Source organism: Morchella importuna, assembly GCF_003444635.1.
Source record: "Morchella importuna strain M04M26 chromosome Unknown Morimp01GS003, whole genome shotgun sequence".
NCBI lineage: Eukaryota > Fungi > Ascomycota > Pezizomycetes > Pezizales > Morchellaceae > Morchella > Morchella importuna.
This window is the reverse complement of record NW_025763400.1, coordinates 2250307-2264875: the sequence shown is the minus strand read 5'-3', so window position 1 is coordinate 2264875 and position 14569 is coordinate 2250307. Positions and strand designations below refer to the sequence as shown.

General features: G+C 47.9%; 6 protein-coding genes across 6 annotated transcripts; 3 read left to right on the top strand and 3 right to left on the bottom strand.

Annotated features, from left to right (window-relative positions):
* Positions 1–1771: 1771 nt before the first annotated feature.
* LAJ45_02127 (uncharacterized protein) lies at positions 1772–6229 on the bottom strand (the record flags this gene model as incomplete). The annotated part of the gene is made up of 6 exons (XM_046111719.1): positions 1772–1822; positions 1892–3499; positions 3555–3827; positions 3885–4520; positions 4587–5369; positions 5429–6229. The coding sequence occupies 6 exons, from the start codon at positions 6227–6229 to the stop codon at positions 1772–1774; spliced, it is 4152 nt and encodes a 1383-aa protein (XP_045975663.1).
* An 830-nt stretch (positions 6230–7059) lies between these two features.
* Positions 7060–7453, bottom strand: LAJ45_02126 (uncharacterized protein; the record flags this gene model as incomplete). The annotated part of the gene is made up of 3 exons (XM_046111718.1): positions 7060–7319; positions 7376–7390; positions 7447–7453. The coding sequence occupies 3 exons, from the start codon at positions 7451–7453 to the stop codon at positions 7060–7062; spliced, it is 282 nt and encodes a 93-aa protein (XP_045975662.1).
* Positions 7454–9010: 1557 nt separating this feature from the next.
* Positions 9011–10328, top strand: LAJ45_02125 (uncharacterized protein; the record flags this gene model as incomplete). The annotated part of the gene is made up of 7 exons (XM_046111717.1): positions 9011–9099; positions 9178–9190; positions 9261–9342; positions 9402–9424; positions 9502–9526; positions 9590–9704; positions 9776–10328. The coding sequence occupies 7 exons, from the start codon at positions 9011–9013 to the stop codon at positions 10326–10328; spliced, it is 900 nt and encodes a 299-aa protein (XP_045975661.1).
* An 885-nt stretch (positions 10329–11213) lies between these two features.
* LAJ45_02124 (uncharacterized protein) lies at positions 11214–12083 on the top strand (the record flags this gene model as incomplete). Its single annotated transcript, XM_046111716.1, has 1 exon — positions 11214–12083. One exon carries the CDS (start codon positions 11214–11216, stop codon positions 12081–12083), a length of 870 nt encoding a protein of 289 aa, XP_045975660.1.
* An 888-nt stretch (positions 12084–12971) lies between these two features.
* LAJ45_02123 (uncharacterized protein) lies at positions 12972–13296 on the bottom strand (the record flags this gene model as incomplete). The annotated part of the gene is made up of 2 exons (XM_046111715.1): positions 12972–13148; positions 13234–13296. 2 exons carry the CDS (start codon positions 13294–13296, stop codon positions 12972–12974), a joined length of 240 nt encoding a protein of 79 aa, XP_045975659.1.
* Positions 13297–13772: 476 nt separating this feature from the next.
* LAJ45_02122 (uncharacterized protein) lies at positions 13773–14339 on the top strand (the record flags this gene model as incomplete). The annotated part of the gene is made up of 3 exons (XM_046111714.1): positions 13773–13775; positions 13846–13948; positions 14020–14339. 3 exons carry the CDS (start codon positions 13773–13775, stop codon positions 14337–14339), a joined length of 426 nt encoding a protein of 141 aa, XP_045975658.1.
* Between the last annotated feature and the right edge of the window lie 230 nt (positions 14340–14569).

Sequence of the window (14569 nt, the reverse complement as noted above, 5' to 3'; positions counted from 1 at the left end):
ACTTAGTGCACACACGTAGTCCATAATCCCCCGCAACACGTCCCCCAGGATCTATAAAGCGCTTCACGGGAAGACATCCGCCCAATCCAGCCCCCGTGAATATGTAAGAAAGCACCCCAAAACACATAGCCCAGTCACTTGACCCACCTCCCTCCAGCACACAGCCAAATACCACTTCCCCCCACAAAAAGCATGGGCGAGTGGTAGTGTAATGGTTATCACTCGCCCCCCAGAACATCGCGAGGTTGTGCCTTGCCTTCGATTGCAGAAGGTCCAGGGTTCAACCCAGGGGTGGGAGTAGCAGATATGGCTGGACCACCACTGCGGTACTTTTTGTGCTTTTTGCGTAAGAGGTGTGATGAGAAAAAAGAAGGAAAAAAAACACCCTTATATTTCATCTTACCCCCGTGTGGTAAATATATCTACTAACGTAGAAGACGTTAAATCGACGCTTGATGGTGATGGCTGCTATATATTCGCTCCGCTCACATGGATTGATCACGTCTAAAATCTGTCTTTTCAACACCTTTCGGCGCTACGTCTATAATAAAAATGTGTTAAGACATGGCAGTGCGGATAAAAAAAAGATATCTCCACCTTTCAGTCCCCCCAAATCAGTCAAGAAGAGCTTAGGTACAGGTACATGGACAGACTAACCCTTACAAGCTCTTTCTATCTGATGCGGGTGAAGAAATATTTCCTTATCGGTCATGTGTTTTTCTTACGCAAAAATCACAAAAAGTACTGCAATGATGGTCCAGCCAATATCTGCTACTCCCACCCCTGGGTCGAACCCTGGACCTCCTGTAATCGAAGGGAAGGCACCATTACACTACCACTCACCCATGTGTGTTTTGGGTCGGAAGTGATATTTGTCTGCAAATCCCTAACCTCAGTCGTAGGCTACAACAAGACACCATGTAGAACCTAAATAAAGTCTTATATCACACTTATCCCTATAAAAAACTGCAGGTCCACCATGAAAATTGAGAGACCACTCACGATACCCAAGTACAGAACCTACAGCTTAAATCGGTAATATCGAGCTCAACGACTATAGGCCTAGAGCTCGAGATCTTGGCCTATTTGTGCCTATTGCCGCAACAGCAGCAATATATTGCAAGCGGAGACGTCCGGACACTTCTACGCAGAATATTGGGAAGGGCGGGTCTTCCTCTATTGGCGAGAAGGCATCGTTACGGGGGGGGGAAGTGCCTATTCTGGCGACGGTATCAATATACATGACTACAACTAGATACGGGCCCAGCAGAGTAATTTCGCTGAGACGCTTCAAGGGGGGTTGCACATGGGCTCAGTTTGTTTAGTTATGTATGTAACAAACACGAGCTTTAAAGTTGTCATGCTCATGCCTGCCTCTATGATTCCGTATACCCCACACACAAGAAAAGAAAAAAAGAAAAAAAAGGAGATAAACAAGAAATTTTGTAGCACTTCCACCCATATACACACCGAGGTAACATATCATACATCAAAAGAAGAAGAGGGGGAAAGAAATATGGCCGCCCCAAATACACCAAATGTAATTGCAAAGAACTACCATGTAACCGCAGAGGAAAAACAAAACAAAACAGAAACAGAACCAGGAACAGTTTTTTAATGCTCTATCCCATGAGACAAAGAAGGAAAAAAAAAGAAGAAATGAACGGGGTTGATTGGAGACCTCCCAAAAAAACGTCCTTTAAATAAAAATGCAGAAGGAAAAAAAGAAAAAAAGAAAGAAAAAGAAAAAAACGCCCGAAAACACCCACGCTTACGAGAAGAAATATTTACTCCCCTTGAGATCCTCGACCTTGAATTCGCCCTTAGATTGATGAAATAAATTAGAATTCTGTCTAGTTTCAATGATGGGGACTATTTTTGAGGGGCTTACCTTTGGCGGTAGATCTGAGAACTTCAAAGGCATCCAGATACGAGTTACATTAGGCTTTGGTTTCGACGCCTTCCTTGTATTTTCGGGGGATAGAATATCTTCCTCAAGTTCTTCGTCACCCGCCAAGTTGGGACTCATAGTTTCATCAACAGCCGTTTCACTGTCGGCCAACACAGGGTTGAGTGTATGAAGCTCAAGATCATGGTCTTCCCCTTCTGGGTGCTCCGGTTCGGCCTCTTCAGGCGTCTCCTCTCCAAGGCTTCCGAGCCCGCCCATTCTCTCTACTAGAACACTTGGTGTGATCATTTCCTCTCCCATCTTCCTCTCCTCTTCGTTCTCACTTTCGAGGAGAACAGCTCTTTTTCTCTCCCAGTGGAGATCCTCTAGCATAGTAAGGGCCGCCGGTCCCCTGGCGGTGACTTTCTTCCTAAGAACGTCTCTGCTGTAGTTGTCCCGGAGCTCCTTGACAGCAGCCGAGATAGGATGCGCAGCGTCGAGTGAGGCGAGATACATGTGGCCTTTGTAACGAACCTCAAATTCTGCTTTGAGATTGTTCATGACCTCACTTGAGTGTAGATCAATGAAGGCTTCTCGCAAGATTCGATTTAGCGTGTCAACATCCGACGGATGTGTCCAGAAGGAGTCGTGGACACTCGCGAACGTAAGGTCCTCATCGTGACATCTCTTTGCACTCAGGAGCATATGAGTCGCGTCAAGAGAGTGAATGAAGTTCGGCGGGAACGCCATCATCTGCTTCCTTGAGTTGATCTCGTCAATGACGGAGGGATCGGTGATGTAAACGTTCTGAAGGTTGGTAATGACAAGCTGTACTTTGTCATGTCTATATGGCTGCACGACTGGAAGTCTTAGGGGAGTTGTCCAGACCACACTTGTCATGAAGTGTATATCCTTCTTCTTCCGACTTGGGGGTAACTCTGCATCGCCATCATCCTTTTTCGACTTCCTTTTGGGTTTCTTCGGCGCGGGGGTATCCTCCTCACTCAACATACTTTGGTCTATTTGGCGGGGGGAAACTGACAATGAAATACGTTTTGCGGAAGACCCTAACCATTCCTGGATTCGACTTGCCCCGTAAAACATGGTGGAAATAGAGTCAAAAACCTTATTCGTGAGATAAAGAGCCATATGAGGCAATGAAAACTTTGAGTTTGCTTGTTTGTACTCAGCCAGCGAGGGTAAATCTTTGAGCTGACTCAAAATCTGTTCCTTTGCTCCAACGAATGTAACACCGTAGACGTTTGTCATGACTGTCTGCTTGACAACCTTTCTGGAAATCTTATCATGCAGAATTTTGGCCATTTCGATGCCATTTTCAGCATCACGCTTGACGGCTGCTGTAACTAGCTGAGACACACCAGTGTAGACATCGGAAGGCTTTTCCGCGGGTATGAGATTCACTTGAGCTGCACCCATCATGTCTCCTCCCAACGCGGCATAATGTTGTAGACCATTGCAGGTACCGTCTTGGGCGACGGGAATATGGCAAATGTATTTAGTGGGATCCTCACATTCATAAATCTCTTTCAAGGAGAAGCACGTCGCGAGAGTCTGCCAAGGATCTTCGGCCTTGAGCCACCATCTTTTTCCCTATTACTCGTTAGGTTCATAAATCAGTTGTTTGTGAAAAATCGGAATTTCTTACCCCCAGAGGGTCGGTGGCGGAGTCTATGATATCTTCCCTGTGCTCATCGGCATAAGCTGCCCGATCCTCGAAACTAGCTTTGTCGAAACCGCAAAGATTTGCAAGATGAATCTTCAACCATTTGAATCCGTTTTCACCCAATGGTTTCCCTTTATCAAACTGCAGGAGCCCCCGAGAAAGATCGTCTCCAATGTGGTTCAAATTTGGCGGGATTGGGTAAGCACGGCCTCGGAAATCAACGTTATGAGGAAAGTAGAATTTGTCATATAAGAACTGTTTCAAGTTAGCGGTTGTCCCGGTAGATTAAGAAAGGAAATGGGGGAAGCTCACAGCTCTCGCGATCTCGACTTTGAAGTTCACACTACATCTCTTTGAATGGTTGTTCATTGCCTCGACTTGCATCGCTCGTACAGATTGTAGCCACTCATATCTGACCTGTGGATTTAGGTTTGTCTCCGGTTCGGGTGGCAATACCAGCTCTTTGGCTGCTGGTGGAATATCACCAAACTCCTCCTCGGAATTCCAAACTTCAATAACTACATCGAAAACTTTCTTATTGATTCTCCATGCTGTCTTTCCTAGAACATCAAGAGACGCAAAGAGCTCGTTCAAATCGCCCCTCTCTGATGCAGTTTTAACATAATCCGTTTGCTCGCGAGCACCCTTTGTACGGACAGCTTTAGATTGAGTGTAATAATAACCTCCTCTTTCCCAAGATTTCCACTCCCGCGGAGGGACAACCATGGGAAGATTTCGGCCCAAAAACCCTTGCCTAAGATCTTCAGTACCCAGACGTTTTAGAAGAGTTGAATCGAGGGTAATAAGGCCAAGCTTCTTTCCTTTAATATACTTGTATGTGTGATAAAATGCTGGAATAGGAAGTTCGACACTCTCGCCATCTTTATTTATTTTCCTAACGGGGGCTTTTGCGCAGTGAAGCAGCATGGTCAACAGAACCGCACCTAGCTATAGATATAGTTAGCACGAGTCTACCGGGCCACTTTACCTCTAAAGAGGCTTTTCAATAAATACCTTTGCTTTAATTTTGACTGGCCATTCCGGTAGTAACTGACCACCAGACTGCATGTCTTGAGGAACTGCTTCCCTAGCCTCTCTGATTAATTTGGCCCACAATATCTTATCGTTTTGGAAAATCTCCCCAATGTTCTCTTTGTTTCTAACATTGGCGAAGATCTCCTTATTTTCTTTCCTTTGTATCTCCTGCGCCAGATACTCAGCTTCCAACATGTTCCCCACATGCATAACAGCTTTGCTCGTCTTCAACGCCCCGGCAGAGCTGTTATGCACCTTTAGCAATTCTACCATCACGATGGCTGCGACTTTATTTGGAGGAAGCATCCGAAGGAAAGGCCCGTATAAACACCGATCCTGGGCGCCCAAGGCCCGTGGTTCTGACTCAGCAATTCGGACCTTGTTCAACTCCTCAATAATAAGCGGGACAAAAGATTGGTGCCATTCCCAAAGTAGCGAGTTGAGCGATGAATTGACAGCTAGCACCCCACGGGCACGCATGGTCTCGTGATCCTTTTTCCAACGATCTTGGGCGGACTCCCATGCATCTTCTTCCAGAAGACGCTGGCGCTCGATTTGTAACGCAAGATTTTCCTGGCCGGAGATTGAGAACGATTCAGGCATGTATTTAGGATCGACTAGAGACCGAATAGATTGCTGGATAGCTGCAAGACCGTGACCGCGGGAGGGAACAGATTTAATCTCTGGCAACTCTCTTTGGGGAACAGTATCGAATAGGCGGCGGTGACTCTCATGGAGTTCGGAGACACGGAGGAAAGCAATCTACAAGCCAGTTAGACAACGCAAAACAAGTTGGAGAGGATGCTCCAAGAAGGTGGCACCTTTGCAATTTTGATGACTTCTTCATCAGTCAGTACTGGGTCAACCAGTACGTCTCCAATTGAATTACCCGTGGCCTTCCATTGCTGTATATATTTGTTGATGTAAGTCTGTCCGGCCTCGGGCTCATACTTTAAACTCGCCTTGAGAATCAGAGCAAACGTATTCGTATCTCCCGCTATTTCATATTCCACCTTCATTTTTTCGTACCACATGAAGAATACCTTCAGATCCTCGGATTTGTTGGACCTTTCAAGAATAGCTTTGAGGAAAAGATTGTGAGCATTTAGAAGTATCGGTGCATCTTTTGCCATAAGTAAGCTCATGTGCATGAGCATTTTGCTCGCCCTTGCAATGTGTCCGCTTTCCAGACATACTGAGAAGAGTGCGATATATTCATTCTTGTCTTTGCCTCTTACCTGAGACTCTGTGTCTGCCGGGTCATCGGGGGTGTCAAGGATGATTACTTTGCTAGTATCGAGAGGCTGGAGTTCGTGGGATAAACGATTATTAGATTTAGGGTTTATAGAACGGCTGGGCGCATAGGCTTCAGCATGTGGAGCGGCGAATGGAGGTGTAGCAGTGGAATAACCGCGAATGCTCTGGGATTGACCCTGGACAATGGCGTTGAGCGTCTTCAGCGCCCTCGAATTTGACGATGGCCGACGACTTTGGAGGTCGCCTCCCAATGGCGAAGAAGAGAGGCGAGAAGAGAGTAATGAGCCTGATCCAGATAATGGTAGTGAATTGGGGTGTCGTATAACGTCACGGGGGACTCTTTTGGTGGCTGCCCACACGAGCATTGTTTTCTGTATCAAATGAGAAGGGCAACTAAATCGCCACTATTTGATATTGGGAGGGCGAGGTGAGAGGAAGAGGGAGAGATGGGAGGATTTATATGAGAAGAGAGTGATTTGTAATATATTCAGAGAGAAATGGGCAAAGCGAAAACATCAATTGCGCATTTGGGGATCTCGCTGTGCAAGAATTGGTCGCTCATGGTTGAACGGGAAATTTTTTTTTCTTTCTTTGGGGTCTTTTTTTTTCTGTGCTAACTACTAATCTCCACGTGATATGATGAGGTTGCCAAGACAAGATCCTAGTGAATCAGAGCCCCTCAGAAGGGATGAGGGGCATCAGCCGGGGAAAGCAGGGTAATCGGTTCTAAGACTGGACCCTAAATGCAAGATTGCGCACGTGCACATGATGGGCATAACAATGCGCATCATATATATTCTCGTCCAATTATATACACGGAAGCGGTTTTATCTGATGGGCCCTTTTATGGGTAGTGACATAAGATTACCATAATACAGGTCAGGGCGTGCGTGGATGCAACCAAGCCTCCTAATACTAATAGATATCTAGCTACACACGTTTAGCTGTGAGCGTACACATCACGCATAGCCTCAGAAAACGGGCCGCTAGGTGAACCATGAGGTTTACCGTATAATGTGTTGTTGTAAGTGATGAGTTTTTGACAGTGGGAGCTCCCTAAACCAACCATGGGTAGATCTCGAGCCACCAAACATAGACATCAATGGAAACATATAATGCAGCAACTTTGACGTGACGAAGGACATATGTATACATATATCTTACACTTTAAATCGACTACATGTAGTTGCCATGTTCAATATTTTGCATCCTGCATACACTGATATCGACCTATTTTGATGCGACCTTCCATCCAGAGCTGCCCCACCAAAGCATGCATAAAACGTTGCCTAATCATTCGGTTTTCTTCCTGCGTACCACCCTGGATACTACTCTTGGTAATGCCGAGATTTATAAAATATGTGTCGTATTTATCGGTATGCGTAAGTCTCTCGAACTCGCTCTTCGAACTCTGAGCGAGGTATTGGCCGTATTCTGTAGGTGATGCAAATACGTCTGGTAGGTTAAAGTCAGAAAAATAGTTTCCTGGTGACACACGGGGCATAGCATACACATGTTTTCCATGCCTGAGCTTAGTTGGACGTCTTCCATTGAATCGTGGACTCGGGGAATCTTGACTGACTGGCCATTATTGCATGATTCTCTTGGGTAAGCTTCCATTATAGTGTATGTGAAGAGAAAATATAGAAGCGTTTTTATGCGGCTAAGAGATATTTAGGAGTATGTGAGCGCGAGAAGAAGAAGAAGTGTTGCCGGAGAAGACACCTTGCGCGCTCGTCTCATCCTTAAAAGCAAGAAGTGCTTGACTGAACAGGATCGCCCAGGCCTAGGGGCTGTGTCTAGACCTGGGTCTAGGCCTGAGGCCAGCCAGTCCGGAGGATCCATGTTTCAATGATCCACTGATTCACGGAAAGGGGTGATCAGCGGCAGCGGCTAAGACCTGGCGCTTAGAGATTAAGTCAGTATACGTATTAGGGCCAGAACCCATATATCTGGAGATACATGTATCGGGATTCCTAGTATAGCGAGTATTGAAGTTATCAGTGGGAACCTCGATCGATACATGCGCGCGTGAAAGGTTAATAATTTTGATGCCGGTGGTGCTTGCGATTATATCTGCTAATTAACCAAAGGATATACCACGTGCGATCTTATAACTATGAATGATACAAGGCCTCCCGGAGTTCACATTATTACATCATGTAATAACCCCCCACACACATCGAACTTGATGATGCGTGTAAGTGCATGCAGAGTGCATGTATGCTGGCTGCCAAGATCGAGTGATTTTTCGTGAGCGAATGCTGCCGCAACAGCTGAGACCATCATTCGCAAGAAAGAACAAGTACTACAAACGTCCGCTGGGGACAAAATTATTTGCTATTTGTAAAGCTTCCTAGTTAGTCGGGTACCCATACGCGCTAAGATCAAAGCGAAACTTCCGACAGCCAGAAAATTAGTGAGTCGATTACTGGAGTACGCGCGTTCTTTCTGTGAAAAAAGTATATTAGGATCGGTCCTAATCTTTAGATCGACGGTGATGATGGGAGCGCTGCGCCGTGTTTGTATGGAGTTATTTGAATCTATTGATTTCCAAATGAATGTCAAGTTTTCTCTGCCCCAGCTTCATCTACTAGATCTAGGGGGAGACAATATTTTCCAACACATTTAAAGACCCAATATAAAAGTACCAGTAAAAAGACAAGTCCCATTGATAATTAACTACATGTACTTTCTAAATGCCGCAGTACCTACTTATTTATAACCAATATGAGAGCCGTCAAACCAGGGGCGCGTAGTTGGATTATTAGATTTCCTTGGTTGCACATTGGACCGGTTAAATGTCTTTGACATGAAGACATCACCAGCAATTGGCAGCTTACTTCCTAACAATTATTACGTCGAATCGCATGCATACGGTATTACCGTAACACTTTACGATAGGATCGATCACCATCCCTCACTCGCCCTCGAAAAAAAAAGGGGGCCCTTATCAGATAAAACCCTAAGCCCTATCATTTCGGTCCGTTCCGGAATCGAGTCCCTGTTCCGTAGACTAACTACGGACAAAGCTCACGTGCGCCTCGCACCAATTCCACACCAGACGACACTAACATATCAGTGAAACTACGTAGGTGGTCGTCGCTACTAATAACTACAGTATTCAACATCACGGTAAGCAAACAATGGACAAGCGATCAAAACAACCGCTGGTGTATCCTTTTTGGCTCGGAGGTAGTTCCAGCTGCATGGCTGCAATTCTTACACATCCTTTGTATGTATATACGAGTGTTCCCCTATATATAATGAAGTGGGAAACATTGGGCGCTAACACATATTACTATCGATATAGGGATCTAGTAAAGGTACTTTTCTATAAACTTCAATCGCAAATGGTTGCACTAGAGCTGATGCATATATTTATCCGCGCCACAGGTCAGATTGCAGACAGCTGCAAAGGCGCCCGGTATAAAACCAACTATGTTTGGGACATTTATGAATGTTGCGCGACATGAAGGTATATATGAGATCCCTTTGAATGAGTAGCATATTGCATGTGATTCTAACTTTCCGTAGGATTTCTGGCGCTGTATAGTGGGGTTAGTATATAAGTCCTGGAGCGGTTGAGCCCCGGTATATATTATATATCTGTCCTAACGCTACGTGTTATAAACAGCTCTCAGCAAGTCTACTGCGACAAGGTTAGATGCCATTCCTACTCCACAACTAGCGCGCGTTATATACTAACCTTGATCTGCCTACAGCAACATACTCAACAACCCGTTTTGGCGTCTATGAGAAGCTCAAGACTTATTTCACGCCCAATGGCGAGAAGCTTTCGTTCCCCAAGCTTATCCTGATAGCCTCAATCTCTGGCTGGTAAATCCACCCCCCCCCCCCCCCCCAAAACCACTTTCTCCTCGTCTTCACGTCATAATAACACATCCCAGGGTCGGTGGAGCCGCTGGTAACCCGGCCGATGTGATAAATGTTCGCATGCAATCAGACCTCGCCTCACCTCCGCACCTCAGGCGGAATTACAAACATGCAATCGACGGCCTTGTCAGCATGGGCCGCAACGAGGGGCCGAGCTCGCTGTTCAGAGGAGTATGGCCGAACACTGTCCGGGCTGCGCTGATGACGGCCGCACAGCTGGCGACGTATGACCAGTTCAAGTCGTACCTGCTGCTGTTGCCAATATTCAACGATGGGATGGCGACCCATTTCACGGCGAGCTTGTTGAGCGGGTTGGTGGCGACCACGATATGCTCGCCGGTTGATGTAATCAAGACGAGGGTTATGGCAGGGACGAGGACAGATGGCGTGTGGACTTTAGTGAGAGAGATTACCAAGGCGGAAGGCTTGAAGTGGATTTTTAGGGGCTGGGTACCGAGTTTTATGAGGCTTGGGCCACAGACAATTTTGACGTTTATTGCTCTGGAGCAGCATAAGAAGGTCTGGAGATGGATGCATGAGGAGAAGCGGTCGAGTGTGACCCTCTGACGGGTGAGTAAGCCATCATGGCTATAGATGAACGAGCGCTTTTATTTGGCTTTAGTGGTAACTATATTTTCTTTGCTTCTGTATTCCTAGATACCCGTACAGGTTGTGAGTGTATAGACGGCATATTAGAATGGGTGATATCTAGATGGCACTTTCCTTTGTTTTTTTCCCCTTGGAGTTTTTCTTTCTTTCTTTCTTTCTTTCTTTTCTTGTTGTTTTTAGATGCATTTTTGGTATTATATATACCAATAGATTATGAATTATGAAGAATTATCACATCAGAGTCTTTGCAGTTTTGGAGTATCTTAAAGTTTAGATGGCAGAAGGGAAGTTTTCAGGGCCCATTGAGAGATGTATTTGAGCTAATTTGGACTTAAAGTAGGCTCTATTTGTTTCCATACTAAAACCTTGAATATAAAGACGGGCGAGAGGTTCAGGTTGTATGGTACAATGGGGGCTAGTTGCAATGGACAGAGAGCTGCAGAAAGGCTCAATGATGTCCCCTTGCTTTGAGAGGATCTAACGTAGGTACGAGGCTAGGCTGCAGGATGGACAATTGTATGTTCCCACATCTACCCTTCCACTGCCTACAGGACGGGACACTGACGTATTACAGTCCAAGGCCCCGTCTGATGCGAGTACGTGTTGTTTCAATGCCACAATCAGCCCACTTGTAGCACTTGGGATTGTTGGACATAAAACAGCACTCGAAACTGACACATTCCTCCCATCTCCTCTAACTTACCCCACCAATCAACCACCACCGCTCTCGTTATTTTCATCCAATCCATCATCATCAAATATCACTCCCAGCTCTCGTTATCTTCAAACCATCATCAAACAATACAATACCTGTCACTTTTCTAACCCAACACCCACTTCACAATGCCTCTCAAACACCGTCTCTTCAAGCTCTCCAAGTTCACCAGCAGCCTCCCCTCCACCTACTTCGAGACCCTCCCCCCCGAGATCATCCTCGAGCTCATCCTGTCCCTTCCGAGCTTCGGCGACCTCAACGCCCTCATCAGCGCCTCCCCCCACACCCTCCGCATCTTCAACGCCTACACCACCACCATCCTCAACCGCCTCTCCCGCAACATCATCGGGCCCGAGGCCTGGCACGACAACGTCGTCGTCCTCATCTGCCAGCGCCACGACCTGCCCGTCGCCGAGCCCAACCGCCTCATCAAGGACCTCACGAGCCAGTTCGCCTTCAACCGCGCCGACATCCCGCACATGGCGTCCAACGAGCGCGTCTACCGCGCCTGCTCAAAGCAGCTCAAGGCCGCCACCGAGTCCGCCCCCTCATTCCTCGACGCCCCCTTCGCCTTCCGCAACAGGCCGGACGGCGCAGCGCCACTGCAGATCTCGCTGCGCAACACGCCGGGGTGCCCGCGCGGCGGGGTGCTGCCGAGGAGGATGTTCTACCGCGTGTGGGTGTACTGCGTGGCGACCAAGTTTGAGAATGTCGGCTTTCCCGTCGAGTATTTGTCGTGTGCGCAGAGGATTGAGCTGAGGCTGGTGCAGTATCTGATGAAGCCGAGGGAGGTCAAGAGGATCATTAACTATGAGCTCATGGAGGGGTTTAAGGGCAGGAGGCCGCCGAGGTTGAAGAGGTTGGTGGAGGCGGTGAAGCCGCATGCGGAGAGGGCGTGGGAGAGGGTATTGGGGCTGCCGAGGGAGGCGGTGGAGGGGTGGGAGGAGTTTAAGGCGCTGGGGAAGAGGGGGTTGTGGCATATTATCGAGAACCTTTAGGGAGGAGGAGGTTAGGAGGGAAGCTAGCTAGCTGGGGGGGTTGGAGAGCTAGATGGGGGAAGAAGAAGAAGAAAAAAGCTATATTCGGGAAGAATGCGCAGGCATTCAATAACGTAGATATCTGGCAGATATCTTACGGGAAAACATGGGAAAGGATCATAAGGTTGCAAGAGAAAACGAAAAAACAGTTCAAAAAAATAAAGTAAACCATGTCGCTATCATAGAAATAAACAATAAGCTGTTGTCTAACGCTCAACACCGAAAACCTGTGACTTCGCAACCCGAGTGATAACCCATGTCTTGGTCTAGCCTAGCAACTGCGTATATGTAAGTACATGTAGTGAGTGTATTCTCATCTGGATATAACACCCCATTACCTCTTTTTTCATTTTTTTTCAATATTAGTGCTGTATTGATTCTATGTAACAAGAATTCCGCAATGCAGCTTTCTTGTACCTAGAATCAATGAAACACTGTGATTAAAGAAAGAAGAAAAAAAAGGAAGTAGAGGGGTGTTGTAGCGTATTACTGATAAGACGTATAAATACTCATGAGAATCACCAGTCATTACGTACGTAGGTAGTTGTCTAGACCGACCCCCCCCCCATCCCATTACTTCTACCACCCCCCTCCCCCTCTCTCACATTATAACAACCCCCACCCCCATCCCATACCATACCAACACGAGCAACCCCCCCCCCCCAAAAAAAAGCAAAGAAAAAAAAGCTAGAAAAAAAAGGGCTTCAAAACCGCTAGAATTAACCAAGTCCACTTAAAACAAACAAAACAACCCCCCCCCCCCCCAACTCCCAACTAACTACTACTCTCCAGTCCCAACAACAACATGTAGTCTAGTACTTCTACCATCCGCCATCCACGTAGAGCTGTTTATTTCGGCGTGCCAGCACCCGACTGCTGCAGCGACGCCTCCATCGCGTCCAGGCGCTTCGACATGGCCTCGATCTTCTCAAAGATCTCGCTCGAGACGCTGGCGAACTTTGTGCTCAGGCTGTCGAGCAGCTCGTCGACTACTGCGGTGAGCTCGCCGGGGACGTCTTCGCTTAGCTGTGGTTGTGGGCCTTTTGGTTAGTGTTTCTGGTTGTGTTTGTATTTTGTGTAGGGGGAGAGGGGGGGGGGGGGGGGAACTTACGGCGGAGGTGTCGCCCAAGGTGGTGTTGTTGGCCATGTCGGGCTTTGGGGGGTCGTTTGTCATTTTAGGTGTATGAAGGTATGTGTGGAATAGGGCGTGTATGGGCTGTGTGTGGTGTGGGGATTTGCTGTTGTTGTTGTTGTTGTTGTAATAGTTGAGTGTAGACTCGTGGGCACCTGGCTGGAGGGTTGGTTGACTGGACGGGTCGAGACTCGAGGGTCGAAGGGTCGAAGGGTTGAAGGGTTGACTGTTGACTCGGGTGGTCAGAGCTTTGAGACAGGGTTCAGTTGGCTGGCTGGCTGACCCCGCTGTCTTTGGGAGAGCCGCAGAGGGGAGCTGTCAGTCAGTCTGTGTTGCTGTGTTACTGATCTGACGACTGCCAGTGAGTGATACGTAGACTGCCATCACATCGCTGCTGTTTCTGACACTGCTCTGCTACAAGTCTGCTAACCACTACTGCACTCTTGCTACATACTATTGCTATCACTCCTATTGATTAAACCCGTACCCCACTAACTACATAATAGCAAAACCTCAAGATGGTAACCCCCCCCCAATCCCCAGCCCGCTATCTCACACTCCCCCCCATAGCTAACCCCCTCCTCCCACAAGGCCTCCGAAGCCCGCCTCTACACGTTCTCCCCCGAAACCCGCGAGGCCCTCCGAAAATTCCGTCTGCAAACCTCCCGCCACAAGGACCCCCAAGCTATCATCTGTCCGTCCCCTCCCCCTCCCCCCCCCCCCCCCCTCCCCATGCCCACCCACTAAACCCCCTCACCCCACCAGACAAAATCGACCGCAAAAGCCTAGAGATCCTCGCCGACGACGACAGCGAGGTGTACACCTCACTCGAGACGCTCGCCGAGGAGCTGCCCGCCAACACGCCGCGCTTCGTACTGCTCTCGTACCCGCTAGACCTCAAGAGCGGGCGCAAGGCCGCGCCCTACGTGCTGCTGTACTACATGCCGCCCACGGCAAACAGCGAGCTGCGCATGCTGTATGCGGGCGCCAAGGAGCTGATGCGCAACACGGCGGAGGTGGGGAAGGTGTTGGAGGTGGCGGGGGAGGAGGATGTGATCGGTGTGGAGGAGGTGTTGAAGAACTGAGGAGGGGGGAGGGGAGGTGAGGGAAGAAAATGTTTATTGTAGGGGCCTCTTGTGGGGCTTGTTAGGTAGTCTATGAGCGGGAATCAATTGGGGTGCTTTTATGCCCCGGGTTATTGCTTTCCGGGTTATTGATTATTGCTGATGGCGGACTGGAATGTCGATTGCTGTGAAATGATGTATTTACATGCTGTGAAGCCACTTTGCGGACTAACCCCACGAGACAGAGGTAC